Consider the following 21,203-nt stretch of genomic DNA (forward strand, 5'->3'; position numbering starts at 1 on the left):
GTAGTAAGCAGAACCTCTATGATCTGAACAGTTTACAGACTGAGAAGAGTTCATTGCTGCTCAAAATACAAGAGCTCGAGGAAAAGCTACTAGAGACACAGCTCCAGCTAGAGAGAGTCACTGATGAGAAGCTGACTTATATGCTGTCTATCCAGAAGAGCCCAACTGACAAGACCAGTCTCGGGTATGTAGCTCCCTCTTCTTCAAAGACTGTGTTTGTGAAACCTGCAGTCCCAGAGCCTCCTCCCACTGTTGAAGATAAAGGGAAGGACAAGGTCAAAGATGATGTTCCAGGCACTCAGAAGCCTCATTCCATCAGAAGACCTCCCATATACCATCACTGCGGTCTAAGTGGGCATGTTCGTCCTCAGTGCTCTCTCCTGAAGGCTCAGAAAGCCAAGGCCAAGAAAGAAGTGCCCCGACAGGCTAATCATGGCACTAGACCTGCGGCCTAGTTTCAGACTCCATGGTATCAGGCTCTTTATCATGAAGCACTAAGATATCAAGCTCCTTGGTCTCAAGCACCACGATACCAGGCTTCTCAGCATCAGCGACCTCAGCAGCGATTTGTACCAGCCAATCACAGTGGCAACTCCAAGAACAAATCCAAGCAGTTTAGAAGGCCTCAGAAGGTGGAAGAAGATCAGTACCACAGTGAGCCACCTATCTAGATGCAGAGCATGATGGAGTGGATGATGAAGTCCTGCCAGCAACCACCCACAGGAAGGCAGGCTTGGATTAAGAAGGACAGTCACCCCATGAGGGGGAACAGATGCACCTAGTAGGATCAGGTGTTCATGCCTATGATTTGTTTCCTAATCCAACGACATCAGGTTTGATTGCTCATTTCACTTGCTATGTTTTGAATGCAATCTAGGAACCAGTTGTATTTTTGCCCCCTATTTCTCTTGAAAGAATTTTGCAGGTACTTGTTGGGGAAGACAAAAAAAAGTAGGTCGAGCGACTGTTTTTCTGTATTGGCATCATCAGGTTTGATATTGCCTGGCATATGATGTTATTTCCAGAGTGCATTTTTTTAAATAATAAAAAAAAAAAATTGGGGAGAATTTGCAGGATTTCAATTTTTTTTGGCATATCAGATATTGCATGTATTTTCACCTGATATCTCAATTCATTGGGCATTAATCTACTTTGCTTAGATATAATTAAGAGTTTTTAACTATATTTGCCAAGTGTTTTCCTGTATATGCAAAAGTAGGATAGTTTTTTTTCTCATGCGATGAAAAATTTGCATTATCCACGACTCCCCTAAAGGTACATCTTTCCTTCTCTGACTTTTTGGTTCTAGAAATTTTGGATAAGAGAAGAGGTCTTTGATAAGATGGCCAAATTGACCACATGCTAGTTGAACCTAGAACCTAAAAACTCTGGCATTCCCTCTAGATCGCAGAACCATAAGAATAAAGCAGTAAATCATTTGCATTATGTGCTTTAAATTTTATATTCACTGCTTATGTGCTGAATTTGCTATATGCCTTGTCCTGTACGTGCAAGTAAAATTTTTACTTTGTCCTTCATGGTACAAGTAAAACAATTAGGTGCTGCATCTCAGAGGGTGTGTATTAGATGAGGGTGGCTAGGCCCTAGTAAGTTATAAGGTTTGACTTTTGACTAATCTGTCACAGATTTTCTCTCTGATCCAGAACATCTGGTTGCTATTTGTCATGTCATTGAAAGTCATACCTTGTGGGTTAAGTCTTCACACACACACGCATTGCATGAGTTGAGTTGTCTATTTGAATTTTCTATGTCCAGGAAAATATTTGTGCTAATTGAAATCTCAACTCTCTTTTATATCTCTGTTTAGTTTGAGATGCTCTCTGATTGTGTTATCAGTGGATTATTTATGCGTGTTCTGAAACTGACCTGAGAAAAATTATTCTTCAAATTATTCTTTAGTTTTCTATTTTTCAATGTGAAGCGTCCGGATGGTCTTCTCTTGGTGTCCAGACGGGGATGGAGCTTAGTCGTTCGGACGGGATATGGTTACGTCCGAACGCACGCGGCAACCAACGACCGGACAGTAAGGTTACTCGTCTGGACGCGCGCGACCTGTCCGCATGTTTCCGAGGCAGCGCGCTGGGACGGTATTAATACACCGTCTAGATGGGGACCCCACAGTGGCTATATATACTTGGTCACCATTTCTCCTCCCTACCCCACCAAAATCTCACTTTTTGGCTTTTTGTGAGTTATTTCTTGAGTGTTTTTGGCTTTATCTCATCCCTCATTGTCTCTTTGTGCATTAATCTCACATTCCAGGTATTCTTCTAGTCTTTTTCTCTTCAGTTTATTTTTAACTGTAAGAATGTTGAATTCTTTAGGAATGTTTTTGAGATGCTGTGGTGATTTTTTTGGACTACAATGGGATAATCTTTGTCTATATTTTTGAAATAGTCCTTTTTACTTTTGTTATTCTGCCCAATTTTTGTTGTGACCTAACAAGAATATTTTTGGATTATTTTTGGCAAAATCTTGTCGGTTTCTTTTTGCAGAATCATGTCTGCAGGCAGCCCACAGCGCAAGGTCCGCCAGAGGACTGTGGAAGATTAGGCTGCACTTCAAGCCAAAACTATGGACTGCACAGTCATAGCCGAGCGAAATGTGGTCCGATCTGACATCATGGTGCCACCTCTGGACAGCATCCACGACATTATCCAGACATACCATTGGGGATATCTTCACACCTGTGCCTGTATGGTGTACACCAAGCTAGTCAAACTTTTTTATGCCAACCTGGAGGTGGTGCAGGATAGTGACCACGGGTTGGTGCTTCAGTCCATTGTTGATGGACATATTATCACTGTTGATCCCCAGATCATCAGTCGCTTCATCGGAGTTCCTATCCTCGACATATCTAGCAGCCCATACAATGAGGTTGTCCTCCCTCCTTCCTTGGATGATCTCCGGGAGTTTTTCCAAGCTGTTCCACAGAGTGAGGAGCGCGCCACTACCATCAGGATCGGAACTTTATCCCCCTCACACCGCATGTTGGCCAAGATTGTTCAGCACAACCTCTGGCCAGTTGTCAAGGCAGTGACCTGATTTTGAAGAAGGCTCATTTTGTTTATGCCATCCACCTCCGCTTGCCTTTCTACCTGTGCAAGCATATTCTGGGTGTTATGCTAAAGGCCCGTGATGAGGGCAATATTGGTCTTCCTTTTGGCTGCCTACTCACTCAGATCATCCTTCAGTCAGGCATCAATGTTACCGGAGAACTGAAGATGAAGATTCAGCAGCCCATCAGCAAGCGGACTTTGATGAAGTCCAATGCTCAGCTGCGGAGAGATGACTCCGATGATGAGGTGCCCATACCTACTGCCATGCCTGTAGGTTTTCCGAACAAGGCTTCATCCTCTCAGACCGTCCCGCCATCTGAGCCGGAGGTCAACTATTCTCAGATCATGGAGGCCTTGGCTCCCCTTCAGGGGGGATGAGCACTATGCAAGTTTCTATGTCCTCCATGCAGCAATCCATCACTTCTATACAGCTGAAGGTGCACTCTATCAACAAGCGTGTGGAGCAGAACCAGCTGGATCTCAAGGAGTGCCTCAAGTATCATCATCCTTCCAGCAGTGATGATGAGGATGATTGTAGCGCCCCAGATTTTAAAACACATTTTTATAGAATAATAAAGTTAAAGGATAAAGATGAATATTTATGTGAGTAAATAATCATTCGTCTTATAAATTGTTTTATCAATATTTTCAATTGATTTAATGAAACTTTGTTTGAATAAAACGGATAATTATTTTTATATCCGAAAATTACTGAGTTAATAAATAGACAAAATAATTAATCATTAGATTAATTAGCTTTATCTTATAATTGTACAAAATATTATTTGACACTTTATTATCTAGTGTAATAATAATATGTGTATTAATGTTCGTAATAAAATTACTTTATTTATGAAACGAACTGAACTCAAAACGGGTTTAAAATTACACTCTAGTGATTTATTAAATTGATAAAAATCTGGTATAAAAATACCTGCAGATTAACTTAATCTGCAGGAGATTGATGCTTTATTGTCTTCTAAACAATTCAGCCGTCCTCCACTACGTTTTAATTAGACCCTTATCCAGACAACATAATTTTCAGCTCCTACTACTCACCATACACTTGTTGTAATATCCCATTCCTTTTATAATGATAACATATTTTATATATATATTTATATAATTGCAAGTTGTGCTTGCAATTATGAAAGACAACAAGTGCGTAGAATGGTCCAACACCAACTATTTATGCAAATATATAATATAATAAAATAATAAATTGATATATATATATATATATATAACATGTGGGGCGACCTGCGCCCCACATGCTAAAAGAAAAGAAAACAAAACAAAAGAAGAAACAAAGAAGAAAGGAAGAAGCGTAGAAGTGAAAGGAAGAAGAGAAGAAAAGACGAAAGAAAGAAAAAGAAGAAGAAAACAAGAAAGAAAAAGAAGAAGAAAACAAGAAAAGAAAAGAGAAGAAGAAAACGGAAGGTCAAGTGGCCTTCAATAAAATGAGACGCACTGCGTCTTGTTGAGGCAGTGCGTCTGTTTTTCTTCCTTTGGAGGGAGAGCTTCTCCTTCTCAGTTTTTCCTCTTTTGATTTTTCGTACAAAAATCATGATCTATGAAGATCTAACCGTTCAATTTCAAATCCGACTTCAGTAACGTGATCTACGAAACCCGATCTACGTTTCTACCGATTGGTTTGAGGTATTTTCACAAACTCTTGGTCTTTGAGATTTTTGATTAAATCTAAAGATATTTGAGTTGAATTTTATGTGTTCTTAGGATTTAAGATTATTATAAATAATTATCTCTAATAATGAAGTAATGGATATTAATAAATTAGTTTTATTAGAAATATTAGCTTTTTACAGAAGATGGGTTTATGTGTTAATTCTATAATAATAATAATATTAGGTAAAGAGGTTTCAGAAATAGAATTAGGATTTGTGGTAGATGATGTTAACACTTTATATGTGTATAATTATAATTATGCAGGTGATGAACTGAGAGAATGTACGAAAAGATTGTGAGTATTCCTTACTCACTCAGAGTGATACACGTAGAGCTTTCCTTAATGTTTTGATATCTGCTTTATTTAATAGTATGCAACTTGTTTGGAGCATATTGTTTGTAATATGACATGTTTTAGTATTAAGGCATAGAGACAAATAGGAAGCTCTGAGAGGGATAGACAACCCAGTTGGTGGGTTTGAAGCTCTGAGGGATAGACATTCTTAGATTTAGGAAAGATAGACATCCTCGGTTTTGAAGCTCTGAGAGAGATAGACAACCCAGTTGGTGGGTTTGAGGCTCTGAGAGAGATAGACATCGATGGATTTAGGAAAGATACACATCCTCGGTTTTGAAGCTCTGAGAGAGATAGACAACCCAGTTGGTGGGTTTGAAGCTCTGAGAGAGATAGACAACCCTAGTATGTGGGTTTGGTACTCTGAGAGGGATAGACAACCCAGGACTGAGGCCTTAAGAAAGGACCCTCAGTGAAAAGCCCGTAGAAAGGATAGTGATTCTGGAGTTTGAGTCCTTGGTTTAAGTGTTTATAATGGTCATCATATTGCTGCACTACATGTTGTTGCATCGCATATATTTAATTAAATCAGTAATCTTATCATTATTGAAAGCAGTTGACTGACCCATATATTTATGTATGGGCGGTATAGCCCATGTTGCAGGTACGAAAGTGTATAAAGCTCAAGGATAGGAGTTGGTTAGCATTACAAGAATTAGAACTGTTCGTTAATGTAGTTGATGATTGTAGTGATTTCTTGTATCAATTTGGAATGTAATACTTTAATTACATTTGTCACTCAATAAATTCCGATGTATCTTTTTAAAGAGAATAAATTTATATTCCGCTGCGTCAGTTATCTCTGATGTAGTAACGTCACGTGGGAACTGGAGGTTTCTGCTTACGAATTTGCAGGCTCAAATTCGGGGCGTTACAGTTTGGTATCAGAGCAGTTTGCTCTGAGGACCGTTAGGCTTGACCCTAGATGTCTAAGAATAACACAAGAGCCATAAGTTAAAGACATAACTTTTTATAAAAGCTTTTGTGTAAAATAACATGATTGTTAAGATTAATAACTATTATCTACAGTTAGGATTTCTTAAATATTGTCATCTATGCTTATGATGATGTATGCATGACATGACTTTGATGTTTATTTATTTCTTTGCTAAACATGATCATATATGCATTGTATAAATCTTTATATATGTCTTGCTAATCATGTTAGTAACATACCATTTGTGTGTTAGAGAACATAGTGATATGATTTCTAGATTAGAAACTCATAGATATGATTAGCATAGTAGATATATATATTTGTATGATTGCATGCTAAAAAGGGGTTTGCAATAGAATCTATTTTAGTTTTGGACCTAAGAAAATGTTTTAAGTATATTGAATATATCTTTTAGCACTGTCACTTTTGTTTGTAAAATGATATTTAGATGCGATGAAATGGTGTTTGGAAGCAGTGAAAATGTTGTTAAAACAAAAGCTTTGTGAAAATGATATATGTATATTATAGACATATGTTTGTTTTGTTTGTCTAATAGCAACGGAGACACTCCTATTGAATAGAAGGAGTAAAACTTTTGTTCCGGGATGAGGATACACATTCATGTAATAATCCATTAAATAAGGGGGAGTTAAACTCTTATTTCTCCTATTGAATAGAAGGGGTAAAACTTTTGTTCCGGAATGAGGATACTCATTCATGTAATAATCCATTAAATAAGGGGGAGTTAAACTCTTATTTCTCCTATTGAATAGAAGGAGTAAAACTTATGTTCCGGGATGGGAAATAATACCCATTCATGTACTAATATATGTTTTCAAAAGTGGTTTTGAAACAATAAGAATTTTTTTTTTATGAAAAACTTTTGGGGGAAATGTGTGCTATGCATGTGTATGAACACTTAGCACATAACACTATTTAGATTATGTTCTTAGAGTTATGATTATCGATGATTGTGTTTGTTCGTATCTTTTGTTATTAAATGATTGATAAAGATTATCATTTAGAATAGATTAAATGATTTAATAACCTAGATATCGTAGCACTTGAAAATCCCTTTCTGTGAAATAATTAGGATTTGATGTATAAGAAAGAAGATCATGATATCATATAAGAATTATACCTTAGTAAAAGATCGAGAAGAAATAACAGTTCAAAAGATTACAACAATCTTAAGAGAGTTTTTAATATTAGGAGATAAGAACAGTACGTAGAAAATAATTATTGTCTTACAAGATGAACTACTGGTAATTCAAAGAAAACATTGACTTGCCAATAGGACCTTTTCTGCTTCATCCCCTGGGAGTTCGGTATGCTTATACCTGCGTTTTATTGTACTACAGTTAGTTATTTATTTTTGTTAGTAAAGAACTGCTAGATCAAATAGAATACCTGGCTAAACCTCAGGGCGGAAAACCCTAAGATTTTGGATTGCACGCAAGAGATCCTGGTGTTGTTCTCGGAGACGATTAGTGTTCTGCTCCAAATCAGCATACCTCTTTCCCAAGTCATTCGCATATGAATCTACCACTTTCTTCAGCTTTCTATTTTCTTGCTGAAGAACCCTATTTCTTCGCCTAAAGTCCATGTACATTCGCTGCAAAGTCAAAATTTGAGCTTTTAGCGCTTGAATCTCATTCCCTCAAACTTGCAGACGTCGAGCCATATTTGAAACAGAAGAGGCACCCTGAATACTGAATGCCAGAGAGTCATTGATGGCTTGGACATCAGTCCTATCCGCCAATAACTTTTCATCTCGAGGAGTTATGATACCTTGAGCCACGGATGCAGCTACTGCATCACTCAGCATCACAGAGTCATTGGTCATAAGACGACCTTTTTGAGATAGGAATAATGGACGCCAAATTTTTGGTTGTACTTCAGGCACAGCATTCAGATCAAGATTATTTTGGGAAGAGGAATAAGCCATTTTTTTTGGAAAACTCAAGAAATGAAGATATTCCTCAAAGAACCTGAAGGAGAAAAGATAGAAATGAAGCTGTTCTTCGAAAGATCTGAAGAGAAGGAAAGAGAACTTAATCAGTGGACAAGATGCGGTCTAATAGAAGTCATTCTGAGCCTGGCCGCCACTACCACTAGCAGACAACTCTCGAATTACGAGTCTCCTCTTTTTTCAACTTTCACTTTTTACCTCCTCGAACTCCGAATTCACTCGATGACTTTTCCGGATTCATCACCGCACATTTCGCACCTAGCAGACGTAGAAGAGCGTTTCGAGAGAGGTATGGGTTTAATAGTGACCCACTGTCGGCACCACTTGCACCGTCCCCTCTCAAATCTCCTCTATAAATTCACTCATCTTCTCCCTTGCAAAGCACACCTTTGAGCTCTCAACCCTTCACACTTTGAAAGCCAACATGTTTCTTCTGGTCTAAACTTATCATCGCTTCCGGAGATAGAAGATGTAGTTTCATAACCAATTTCAAAACCTAAATCAAGAAAAATGCAGCATCACAACCAGATTCACAAACAACGAAGCAAGACTATCCTTGATCTTAACATCTAGAAGCAAGATTATCCTTGATCATGCTTCTAAGATGAAGTATCTTTCTCTTCCATCTCATCATCGTGAACTTTTCTGGCATCTACCCTCAATCCGGTGATGGCGATCTGTGACAGAAGAGAGAGAGCACCACTATATGAGTACCGCACTCATATCCTTTCCTGATTGCTTGCCTAGACTTCTTTGCTTTCTTCACCTTCCCCACCTTCCTCTCTTTCGAGGCTTCCATGTTCTCATTTGGCAAGCTTTTCACCAAGACTATCTGGAAGCATCTTCACAAAGGAAAATGTTATACAATAAATTGTTTTTCCCTAATGGGATAAATAAATGCTTTCCTTTCTGCAGTCTACATACTAGTTTAATCTGTAATGAGCTTAAAATTCTATATATGATAATTTGTCATACGGTGCTGTATACTTGTTTATTTTTCGTGTTTAATAATTAGATGCTTCACGTAAAATCTGTATCACTAGACTTAAGATTTAGGAATCTAAATCTTTCCTTTATGTAAACTTTATGCGAAGCATAGTTTACAAATTTCGGGGACGAAATTCCATTAAGGGGGGAGGGATGTAGCGCCCCAGATTTTAAAACACATTTTTATAGAATAATAAAGTTAAAGGATAAAGATGAATATTTATGTGAGTAAATAATCATTCGTCTTATAAATTGTTTTATCAATATTTTCAATTGATTTAATGAAACTTTGTTTGAATAAAACGGATAATTATTTTTATATCCGAAAATTACTGAGTTAATAAATAGACAAAATAATTAATCATTAGATTAATTAGCTTTATCTTATAATTGTACAAAATATTATTTGACACTTTATTATCTAGTGTAATAATAATATGTGTATTAATGTTCGTAATAAAATTACTTTATTTATGAAACGAACTGAACTCAAAACGGGTTTAAAATTACACTCTAGTGATTTATTAAATTGATAAAAATCTAGTATAAAAATACCTGCAGATTAACTTAATCTGCAGGAGATTGATGCTTTATTGTCTTCTAAACAATTCAGCCGTCCTCCACTACGTTTTAATTAGACCCTTATCCAGACAACATAATTTTCAGCTCCTACTACTCACCATACACTTGTTGTAATATCCCATTCCTTTTATAATGATAACATATTTTATATATATATTTATATAATTGCAAGTTGTGCTTGCAATTATGAAAGACAACAAGTGCGTAGAATGGTCCAACACCAACTATTTATGCAAATATATAATATAATAAAATAATAAATTGATATATATATATATATATATATATATATAACATGTGGGGCGACCTGCGCCCCACATGCTAAAAGAAAAGAAAACAAAACAAAAGAAGAAACAAAGAAGAAAGGAAGAAGCGTAGAAGTGAAAGGAAGAAGAGAAGAAAAGACGAAAGAAAGAAAAAGAAGAAGAAAACAAGAAAGAAAAAGAAGAAGAAAACAAGAAAAGAAAAGAGAAGAAGAAAACGGAAGGTCAAGTGGCCTTCAATAAAATGAGACGCACTGCGTCTTGTTGAGGCAGTGCGTCTGTTTTTCTTCCTTTGGAGGGAGAGCTTCTCCTTCTCAGTTTTTCCTCTTTTGATTTTTCGTACAAAAATCATGATCTATGAAGATCTAACCGTTCAATTTCAAATCCGACTTCAGTAACGTGATCTACGAAACCCGATCTACGTTTCTACCGATTGGTTTGAGGTATTTTCACAAACTCTTGGTCTTTGAGATTTTTGATTAAATCTAAAGATATTTGAGTTGAATTTTATGTGTTCTTAGGATTTAAGATTATTATAAATAATTATCTCTAATAATGAAGTAATGGATATTAATAAATTAGTTTTATTAGAAATATTAGCTTTTTACAGAAGATGGGTTTATGTGTTAATTCTATAATAATAATAATATTAGGTAAAGAGGTTTCAGAAATAGAATTAGGATTTGTGGTAGATGATGTTAACACTTTATATGTGTATAATTATAATTATGCAGGTGATGAACTGAGAGAATGTACGAAAAGATTGTGAGTATTCCTTACTCACTCAGAGTGATACACGTAGAGCTTTCCTTAATGTTTTGATATCTGCTTTATTTAATAGTATGCAACTTGTTTGGAGCATATTGTTTGTAATATGACATGTTTTAGTATTAAGGCATAGAGACAGATAGGAAGCTCTGAGAGGGATAGACAACCTAGTTGGTGGGTTTGAAGCTCTGAGGGATAGACATTCTTAGATTTAGGAAAGATAGACATCCTCGGTTTTGAAGCTCTGAGAGAGATAGACAACCCAGTTGGTGGGTTTGAGGCTCTGAGAGAGATAGACATCCATGGATTTAGGAAAGATACACATCCTCGATTTTGAAGCTCTGAGAGAGATAGACATCCATGGATTTTTGTGGGATTTGAGGCCCTGTGAGAGATAGACAACCCTAGTATGTGGGTTTGGTACTCTGAGAGGGATAGACAACCCAGGACTGAGGCCTTAAGAAAGGACCCTCAGTGAAAAGCCCGTAGAAAGGATAGTGATTCTGGAGTTTGAGTCCTTGGTTTAAGTGTTTATAATGGTCATCATATTGCTGCACTACATGTTGTTGCATCGCATATATTTAATTAAATCAGTAATCTTATCATTATTGAAAGCAGTTGACTGACCCATATATTTATGTATGGGCGGTATAGCCCATGTTGCAGGTACGAAAGTGTATAAAGCTCAAGGATAGGAGTTGGTTAGCATTACAAGAATTAGAACTGTTCGTTAATGTAGTTGATGATTGTAGTGATTTCTTGTATCAATTTGGAATGTAATACTTTAATTACATTTGTCACTCAATAAATTCTGATGTATCTTTTTAAAGAGAATAAATTTATATTCCGCTGCGTCAGTTATCTCTGATGTAGTAACGTCACGTGGGAACTGGAGGTTTCTGCTTACGAATTTGCAGGCTCAAATTCGGGGCGTTACAATGATGCGCCTAGGGATGCACCCATGGCAGAGGATGCTTGAGTCTCTTTTCTTTTTGTAGCTATGTTTCTATGTTTTTGAGACATTTGGTTTATATTATGCTACTTTTGTTAAATCGTGGACTTATATTACTCTGTTTACCCTAGTCCTTCTGAGACTGTTAGGGGGAGTAATTTTTATTGTAGTTGGTTTTTATTACTCTGTTTTACCCTTTGTCCCTTTGTGACAAAAAGGGGGAATAATTTTTATTTTTGGACCGGGAATGTATTTCCAAACCGGTCAAGTGATTTTTTGTCCCAGAATGGCCAAAAGGGGAGTTTGTTAGGTTGTAATTGGCTACATTCTGTTTGGAAAAAATCGCTTGTATGTAAAGATGCTTTTAACAGGGATTCTGCTATTCATAAGTGATTCAGAAGACTCTGCACCGATGGCAAGTCAAAAGATTTTTGATTCCCTGTCAGCCGTCCGGACGCTCATCTGTCCACTATTCCATCAGTCCGGACGACGTACCATACCATCCAGACGTCTGACAGACCAAGCATCATCCGTCCAGACGACGTGAAATTCCGTCCAGACCCTTCACTATGTCAAGAAGCTTTTGTTCCATCTTGCTTCCGTCCGGACGTCTCAGCAGCCCGTCCGGACACCTCTCATTACTCGACCAAGTTTCAGATTCTTTCCAAGTTCAAATAAGGGAAGATTGATTCAACCGTCCGGACGATGTGGATTCCCGTCCGAACGCTCTCATCCATAAGGCGAGAATCGCAATTCAAATACCACCGTCCGAACGTCTGTCAACATGGTCTAGACGCGCGTTAAGCAAATATGGAAATTGCGGATTCGACTTCAACCGTCCGGACGCCTGCCTACCTTGGTCCGGACGCGCACTCAACCAATATGGAAATTGCGTGATGAAGATTAACCGTCTGGACGGCCATCCCCCTTGGTTCGGAAGCGCAAAACCTTATATGGAAATTACTTGCAGCAGACGTGCGACCGTTCGGACGACAGTGCCTCACCGTCCGGACGCGGCTCTCAAACAGGAAAGATTTTCAGCGAAAATCTCAAAAATTCTGGTCACACAGTTGTCCGTCCGGACGGCCCATGTCCACCATTCGGACGGCGTTCGTATATTTTACAGCAGTCGCCCATTTGAACCTTAGCCTATAAATAGAGGCCCCTGGGCATTGAGAACTGCAAGAATTCGGTATTGAATTCCATCAGAGCTTAAAGAGTTATTTTGTGAGGTTATCGGAGCTGATTTGTTCTCTCTCAAGCCATTGGAAGTGTGCTGTTGCTGCGCTACAACTGAAGTCTATCTTAGGGGTTGGCCCTAAGATAAAGGATTCCATTGAAGACCCCTTCAGGTAGGAGACCTGGTTGGGAAGCGTTCGTGTTGGGTTACACGTTAGAGAGCAAGGTACGACCACTGCATCAAGGGTATGTGAGTGTTACTGCTTTGTATCTAGCTTTGTCTTCTGAATAGTGGATATCCTAGGTTTGGCTGCCCCGAAGTGGTTTTTCTCATCTTGAGTTTCCACTTCGTCAAGAAAATATTTGTCTCCTTTAATTCCGCATTTAATATTTTGTTGCACACTGTTCACACACACTTGCTAAAATTATATGTCCAATAAATTTTCATTAGGTATATTGGTTGCTGTTGTCAAGACTGTTTCCCTTTGTTTAATTTCATAGCATTGCCACTTACTGTGTTTTACTAAATTGACTTTGTAGAATGGCAAGTAGCAAATTTGTGGTTGAGGTCCATTTTGGGGGTAGGTTTGACTGGAGTTTTGGTTGTGTGTATTTGGGTGGTGAAATTGAAGTGCACAAAGTTAGTGTTGACCTTGATAAACTATCATACTTTGAAATTGAAAATATATGTAAAGAATATGGCTATAAGGCAGAGGATTTAATGTATTTTAAAGACCCTGCAAAGAGTCTTGCTGATGGCTTGCATTTAATTACTTATGGCCATGACGTGCTCTTCCTGTCTTATCGCCATACTGGGCATGTCATTTTGGAATTATACATTGTGACTTTTGGGGATGGAGGAGATGATGAAGAGGATAGTGAAGAAGATGAGGAATATGGAGGTAGGGTTGATTTGGATGATCATTGGTGGCGGATAAGCTTAGTGATACTAAAGACTTATTTGATGTTGATGTGGGTGCTGGTTGGGGTGATGGTGGGGCTGGACCCTCTAATGTACAACCTGATAATCCTAACGTTAAACAAGGTAATGAAGAGGGTAATGAATGGGGTAATGATGAGAGTAGTGAAGAGGGTAGTAATAATGATAGTGAAGATGATGTGGACCACACTGAAGCTGGTCATGCTGGTAAGCTTGTAAGTGGTGAAAATTTGAAAAGAACATTTGAAGAGGTTGAAGATGTTGATGATGACGACACTAACTCTGATATGGGTAGAAGTGACATATTTGTTTCACCAGTAGCTAGTGATGAAGAAGTTGAAATACCCTCTGCTAGAAGGTCTGAGTTCCATTCAATTGACCTTGGGGATCCAACTTTGGAACTTGAGATGAAATTCTCAAATATACAGACATTCAGGGAGGCTGTTAGGGTGTTCAATCTAAAAAGGGGGAAGGACATTACCTTTAAAAGAAATGAGAGACAAAATTATATTATTGTATGTAAAAAACCAAAATGTAATTATAAAGTGTATGCCACATAGATTGCTGATGAGGATACATTCCAGATAAGGTCCATTCAAAGTAGACATGTGTGCGGCAGGCAATTGTAAACTTAACCTGGATAGCCAACAAACTCATTGACAAGTTTAGAGTTCAGCCTGACATGCCATTAGATGTGATACAAAATGAAGTGAAAGAGATGGAGGGTAGATGTAAATCCAAGCATGATGTATAGGGCAAAAAGCAAGGCTAATAGAAAGATATATGGCAAGCAAGAGGGTCAGTACGCGAGGTTGTGGAACTATTGTGAGACCTTGAGAGCAACCAACCTAGGAAGTTGTGTTGAGATGAAAGTGGATAGGCCAGTACCCGAGGTGAATCCAAGGTTTCTAAGACCATATTGTTCTTTGGCAGCCATGAAGAAGGGCTTTATGGAAGGTTGCAGGCCTGTGATAGGAGTGGATGGGTGCTTCCTTAAAGGGCCATTTAAGGGGCAACTCCTAGCTGTAGTTGGGCGCGATGGAAATAAAAACATGTATCCAATTGCATATGCCGTACTCGAAGTTGAGACTAAGGACATCTGGATTTGGTTTTTGGAAACCCTAGTGTCTGATCTTGGGTCACATTGAGCAGCATAGCAAGCCAACATTTATTTCTGACCGACATAAGGTAAGTCATGGTTAGTGCCCTGTGTGAGTTCATTTTAATTTACAATTGATAAGTGTCGAATGTTGCACATGCAAGCCTCTTAACTTATATATGTTAATTCCTTAGCATTGTTATTTATTTGATTTTGTGTTGTTTTATTGTTTTCAGGTTTTAAATAAAGATGCAATTAATTCCATTGATTTTGAGCTTAAAGCATACTTTGAGAAGACCTAGAATTTATGATTAAGCTTAGTCAATCATAATAAAAGACCTATATAATGTGGTTAAGTTTATTCATATCAAGGGAATGATTATATCAGAATTTCTCCAATAAGAGTCAAAATCGGATTGGATTCAAATTTGGATTATGCACGTCTCAATGTTTTAATCATAACTTTCTGCTCAGATCTCGGATTGCAATGAAATTGGTGGTGTTGGAGAGGTGATAAAAAATGTAACACATATGGGAGAAATAGTTTTTTCCTACTTCGGACGTTTACTATGCCAAAATTGCCCCGCAATAAAAGACCGCAAATCTGGACGAATTTGGAATCCTTTTCCTACTTGGATTGAATTTTCAATCTCCTACTTGGACTAAGAGACTAAGTTTCAATTTTTCTTGGATTTCTAGGGGTTTTAGGTCTCTCCTAATCTCTATAAATAGACCCCTAAGCTTCAAGAGAAGGTGTGCTTAGCTTTAGACAGAAAATTCTTCTTAGAGGCTTGACAAGTTGAAGAGGAGAAGAATATGGCAGGAGGCCATCCCAGCACCACGATGAGCGGCTGAATTCGTAATAGGGTGTTGATGTAGCCCTTTCTAAGTAACAATGGTTTAATTGTATTTTAATTTGGGATTTTCTATATGCATGATGGTTGTATAATTGTGAGAATTGATCTTAATATTTATATTCAATCATTATGAATTTCTTATCTTGTCTTAGAAAGTCTTTTATATTGATTGAACTCAATTCTTCATATTTTCTGTGATTATGTGAATGTTTATTATACAACAGTTTTAATTGATATATGATCAAAAGGGTTAGATAGGCCATGCCTAGGGAAGACAAATTGTACTACACCCTAGTTTAGTGTAATTTAGGTAGACAGTTCGTACCAATCGAAGACGGGTTGTACTATTCCATTGATTATGTGTATCCTATTAAAGACGTAGCTAATCCATACCTTGAGAAGACGGGTCGTATCACATCTTAGTGTTTAGGTGGACTGTCTGTGCCAATCAAAGATGGAATATACTTATTCTTTAGAGGTAATTTCTTGACTACTCGAGTGAGACAAGCCCTATATCATGCATAGTATGAATTTTCCTTGTTAATTTATAATTGACTATTGTTATGCGGTGAGTGGTGAAATCAATCCCTTATTCTTTATCTCATCACTACAATCTTTATTTTTATGCATTTTACTTATTTATAAACAAAATCAAGTCAACCAATCTTTTCTTTAGTTGTTTTTAATCTTCATAAACTTGATAACAATAGTCCAGCAGTCCTTGGGGTTCGACACCCTCAATATAGCCCTATCCTACAAGGATTTGTTCTATTATGAGTGGTAATTTTATTATTGATATTTTTGAACACAAAATGACCACATCAACAATGTTTTACAATCTTAATCTAATATTGTGGTTCTTGACTGCAGGGTCTAATGCCAGCGTTTGATATTCTCATGCCAACAACCGATCATAGGATTTATGTGAGGCACCTATATACGAACTTCAAGGACATTGGGGGGCATTGAGGAGTGGCCCTAAAGGAGAAGTTATGGGTTGCAGCTTCTGCATACACTGAAGGGGAATTTCTAAGGGTAATGGATGAGTTGAAGACAATGAAGAGTGATGCCCATGAGTACTTGAACAAAATTGATCCTAGTACATGGTCCAGAGCATGGTTTGTTACGGATTCAAAGTGTGATCTTTTGCAGAACAACATATGTGAGTGTTTTAACTCATACGTTCTAAAGGTTCATGATAAGCCTATCTTGACCATGCTGGAGATGACAACGAAAAAGTTGATGAAGAAATATCATGTGACGACCCTTTTATTTTATTTTATTTTTTTATTATTATTATTATATATATATATATATATATATATATAAACATTCACATAAACATTAATTTCTTAAAATATAAACGGATCTTCACAGTGGCACTACAATATGTCACAAAGCCAACATATGATACATACCCCATAATATGTACCTGGTAAATCAGAGTATATCTATCTACTATGCAGCGGAAAACATAAACCTAATAGCGGAAATCACATCTTAAACTTCTATCATAAATTAATCATAATCAAGAGCCAATATTACATCTATCTATTTAAGTCTTTCTTCAAATTAAATATATAACATAAATGACTTTATACAATTGCAAGTGACACAGGCGTCACAAGCCATAAACAAAACCCATAAAACAGAGGACACCTATGGTCCCGCAATTATGACCATCACGACGAGCTTCGATCATAATATCCCAAGTGCACATCTACAACACCATCAACTAAGATCGGAGTACCTGCAGCCAAATGAACATCATCTATACAGTTGTGGGGGTTTGCCACATCCGTATAGGTGGAATTATGAGCCCACCATCTTAGCATAAATAAATACACTAAGACCTCAGAGGTATACTATTCACTGAGTTTTCGCAAAGAACCAATTTTTCCTTTTTAGTCACGCGTACACTATAACAACCACCAATTTTATAAACTTTTGTTTGAAAATCCGCATAGCTGATATAGCAAATACTGACTAATAAAAAACATTTAAACATACTAGGCAGCTAAGATTATACGTAGAAGTTCTGTTGTAGAAACAACTATGTATGACCTCACCTACGATAATACTTTGAGGTTTGTTTACTCAGGTTTACATAACCCTTAAGTTAGAAAACAATGGCTTTTAAATCATGTAACCATCCGATAGAAATATACATAAGCTCTTTTCCACTGAGACTCTTATACATATTAATACGTCTAGCATAAAGCTACTATACATCATATTAAGAAAACATCACTCATAAAAACAATGCCATACATGCTCATGCTAGTTTCCATTCATTTACTCCCTGTTGCCAAGTACCGTGGGACGTGAACCCCCACTTAATTATTTCCTTTTCCTGTTTCATGCTCTATGCTCATGCTCAAATAATACATTTAATTTCATGGGCATGTCTTTAACATATGCTCTATTCATAAAACATAAACACTTCAACCTTTCATTTTCTCAACAATTTGTGTAACTTAAATTTCCAACCGTAGCAGGCAATAAAATACTTCAAATCATATCTCAAAACATCAAACATATTTCATACTCATATCTCAAATCACCTTAAATCACATAAACATTATTGTCATATTTCAACATAATTAAAACTACGCAAAATATCCAAAACATATTGTCAACACATTGTCGGTTAGGTAATGAAATCATATTTCATTTGCAAATCTATTAAATACATAAAAGTACATTTTCTCAGCGAGTAGAATACTCACCTTGGCTGCACTGGACATTTGGACTCATGACTCGAACTCAACATTGAAGAACCCATTGAAGTCTCCAATTATGACACGACCCTGCAATTACTTATAACGTTAGACTAGACCATTGAACTCCATACTCTATGACACATACGCTACCCGCGTGCTCACACGTCACGTTACCTGTGTCTAAGTCTAGTTAAGTATCCTAAACTATTATTAGGTTATCATTTAGGTTTAGGTTCACATTTTATTTCGCTTATTATCTTTAAAACATGTTTACTATTTTACTTGCCTACTTATTATCATTAAGTCACATTATCATTGTTAATCCTTTTTTATAGTTTCTTGTTTATTTACCAAGTTAGCATTATATATATATATATATATATATATATATATATATATATATATATATATATATATATATATAAGTCATATACATGTATATGCATATGTATACTTATATACATATACACATACAATACTTAAACCTAGTCCATTAATAAACTAAAATACTATGTGTACATGAATAGATGGATTAGTTACTTGGTTACCTTATTACTATCATTAGCTGCTAATCATTTAATTGATTTAAATTATAAGATCTTAATCTTAAATAACATATTAATCTAATAGCTCTTTTTAAACTAGCTTACAATCACCTATTGTAATATACATTCTATAAAGTTTGAGGCATATACATTAACCTCAAAGCCAAGCACTATACTTGGGCTTAATTTGCTAATATGAGGATCTATTCATTCTAATTATTGCACTTTACCATTTTATTCTTTCTTTAACTATTTCCTTTTCATAATATATCCTTTTAGACATCACAATAACATATTCTCTATTTCGACCGTATTTACCATTTACATAACAAAGATCTATACATTTTAACTTCAAACCCTTAAATCCTTTTTCTAACTTCCTTTACTTCACCTCAAAGCATTAGCCATAAGCTACCATAACAATCCTCCAATTTAAATAACCTCATCAGCAATAGCTTCTATTAATATCTCCTAACAATTATCGTTCTTTAACCACCATTCACTTTCAAGATCACATATACCCATAATCCAATCTTTACCAAGGCCTAACACATACTCATCAATTTTAAATGAAAATCAACCCTCAACCAATCTACACAATTCAACCCATACATCACTTATCCATAGAAATCAAAAGTTATCAAATCAACACCAAAATACCAAGCAATCAACCATAAACATTACACACTTCATAACACTACACCCTTCAATGTCTCTCTCTTTATTCGGCTACTACATAGAAGGGATCCACAAAATTAAATTCATTCAAGGGTCTAGGCACCCACAAGTATCAAAGGCCTAGAGCCAACTCCTATATATCAATAAAGTAACATTATAGGAGCCTAATCAAAGATCCAACATCATCCAATTATCAATCCAAAGTCCAAATTTGAATCCCATCAAGAACACCTACAAAACTCACTCTCTCCATGCATGGCCACCATAAGAAACTAATCAAACCTTCCACCATTTTCAATTAGCATTAGACATTCAACCCAAATCCAAGTAAAATCCTCCCAACCATTAACAATCTATTCTTAAATATCAAAATCAACTCCCTTCGCATATGAAGATTCAACCCATTTCTCAAATGGAAATGCCCACATTTCTCCCGCTAGAATATCATAATAATAATCACCAATAATCCATTAACAAACTACATACCACTTCATCCCTAAATACCCAATGAATTCCTTATTCTCAAGTGGGGACACACTTAAATTTTCTACAAAATTACATAGCAATGTCCATTAGGCTTCATACCAATTCATGATCAACCCAACACAAATAAACTCAATCTCTTCCATAGGCAACACAACTAACAATTTCTAATAAGTAAACATAACCAAAACTATATTCTCTATCACCCGTCAATTATTGCAAATCAAATACCCAAACTTCATACACATGCACCCATTCGGATAATAGTCCATGGAAACCCCCAAAATCACCAAACATAAACCCTAATTTTCGGACCCAAATAGAACTCCCACAAATCAACATGATTTCAAGCTTCAAATCCAATGGGTATGATAAAATTATAAAGAAAAGCTTCAAACCTTAACTTACAGCTTCCATGGACGAAATCCCTTAACAAATAACTCAAAAATCAACTACAAACTCTCCAAAAAACGAAACCCCATTTTCATTTTGACCTAGAAATCAAATCTAAGAGAATCTCTAATGACCCCTGTGATTTCGTGATGTAGAGACAATGAGTAACATGAAAGGGTAAAGAAAACTAAAGATTTTACCTTATAAAGACCCATGGACGAAATCCGTTTCTCCTTCTCTTCTTCTTCTTCTTTTCTTCTCTGCGTCGTACTCACTATCTCCCTCTCCAAAAATCTGCAACGTCTCACTCTCTCATGGGTTGTGCGTGCGTGAATGAAGGAGGAAGAGAGAGGAGATGAGGAGAAGGAAAAAAAAGGAAAAGAGAAGAGGAAAAGGGGAGAGCATCGTGAGAGAGGGAGGGGGGTATTCGGTCAAAGGGCTTTGCCCTTTTGTTCTTTCTTGTCTTTTTGCTTTACTAAAATAAGGGTAGAGATAAGACATCTCTCTAGGCCAATCATAGACTAGCATGTGGCACAAAGGGATCTCCCCTCTTTTTTTTTTTAAACCCTACACTTTCTACAAATTATTGCAGTACCCCATCCTATTTTATTTTTATCATTTAATAATTAACATCTAACCCCACATTTAATTTAATTACACTTACCATACAATTAATTATTTCCTAAAGGCTCATTAGTAGTATTTTATTATTCTTAATTTTCAT

The 21,203-nt window shown here is 36.6% G+C and overlaps 1 protein-coding gene and 3 long non-coding RNA genes across 4 annotated transcripts; 3 read left to right on the forward strand and 1 right to left on the reverse strand.

The window, feature by feature from the left end:
* The first annotated feature begins 4,560 nt into the window (after positions 1–4,560).
* LOC133874194 (uncharacterized) lies at positions 4,561–5,971 on the forward strand. Its single transcript, XR_009901222.1, has 3 exons — positions 4,561–4,739; positions 5,031–5,061; positions 5,714–5,971. It is a non-coding gene; the product is annotated as an uncharacterized LOC133874194 (long non-coding RNA).
* A 4,155-nt stretch (positions 5,972–10,126) lies between these two features.
* LOC133874103 (uncharacterized) lies at positions 10,127–11,468 on the forward strand. Its single transcript, XR_009901207.1, has 3 exons — positions 10,127–10,305; positions 10,597–10,627; positions 11,285–11,468. It is a non-coding gene; the product is annotated as an uncharacterized LOC133874103 (long non-coding RNA).
* A 1,834-nt stretch (positions 11,469–13,302) lies between these two features.
* On the forward strand, positions 13,303–14,849 carry LOC133873286 (uncharacterized). Its single transcript, XM_062311008.1, has 3 exons — positions 13,303–13,663; positions 13,717–14,216; positions 14,418–14,849. Exons 1-3 carry the CDS (start codon positions 13,303–13,305, stop codon positions 14,847–14,849), a joined length of 1,293 nt encoding a protein of 430 aa, XP_062166992.1.
* Positions 14,850–17,141: 2,292 nt separating this feature from the next.
* LOC133872465 (uncharacterized) lies at positions 17,142–20,906 on the reverse strand. The gene is made up of 3 exons (XR_009901037.1): positions 20,680–20,906; positions 18,387–18,467; positions 17,142–17,428 (listed from the first exon to the last, which is right to left on the reverse strand). It is a non-coding gene; the product is annotated as an uncharacterized LOC133872465 (long non-coding RNA).
* Between the last annotated feature and the right edge of the window lie 297 nt (positions 20,907–21,203).

This window comes from Alnus glutinosa, chromosome 7 (genome assembly GCF_958979055.1).
Source record: "Alnus glutinosa chromosome 7, dhAlnGlut1.1, whole genome shotgun sequence".
Classification (NCBI taxonomy): domain Eukaryota; kingdom Viridiplantae; phylum Streptophyta; class Magnoliopsida; order Fagales; family Betulaceae; genus Alnus; species Alnus glutinosa.

What these genes read in the sequence shown, in the direction of transcription:
- LOC133873286 (XM_062311008.1), top strand. Translation starts at nt 13,303, where the DNA reads ATGGCAAGTAGCAAATTTGTGGTTGAGGTCCATTTTGGGGGTAGGTTT. An exon ending in AGAAGATGAGGAATATGGAG is followed by an intron (nt 13,664 to 13,716) that starts GTAGGGTTGATT and finishes GTGATACTAAAG; the next exon opens with ACTTATTTGATGTTGATGTG. An exon ending in AGAGACAAAATTATATTATT is followed by an intron (nt 14,217 to 14,417) that starts GTATGTAAAAAA and finishes ATGAAGTGAAAG; the next exon opens with AGATGGAGGGTAGATGTAAA.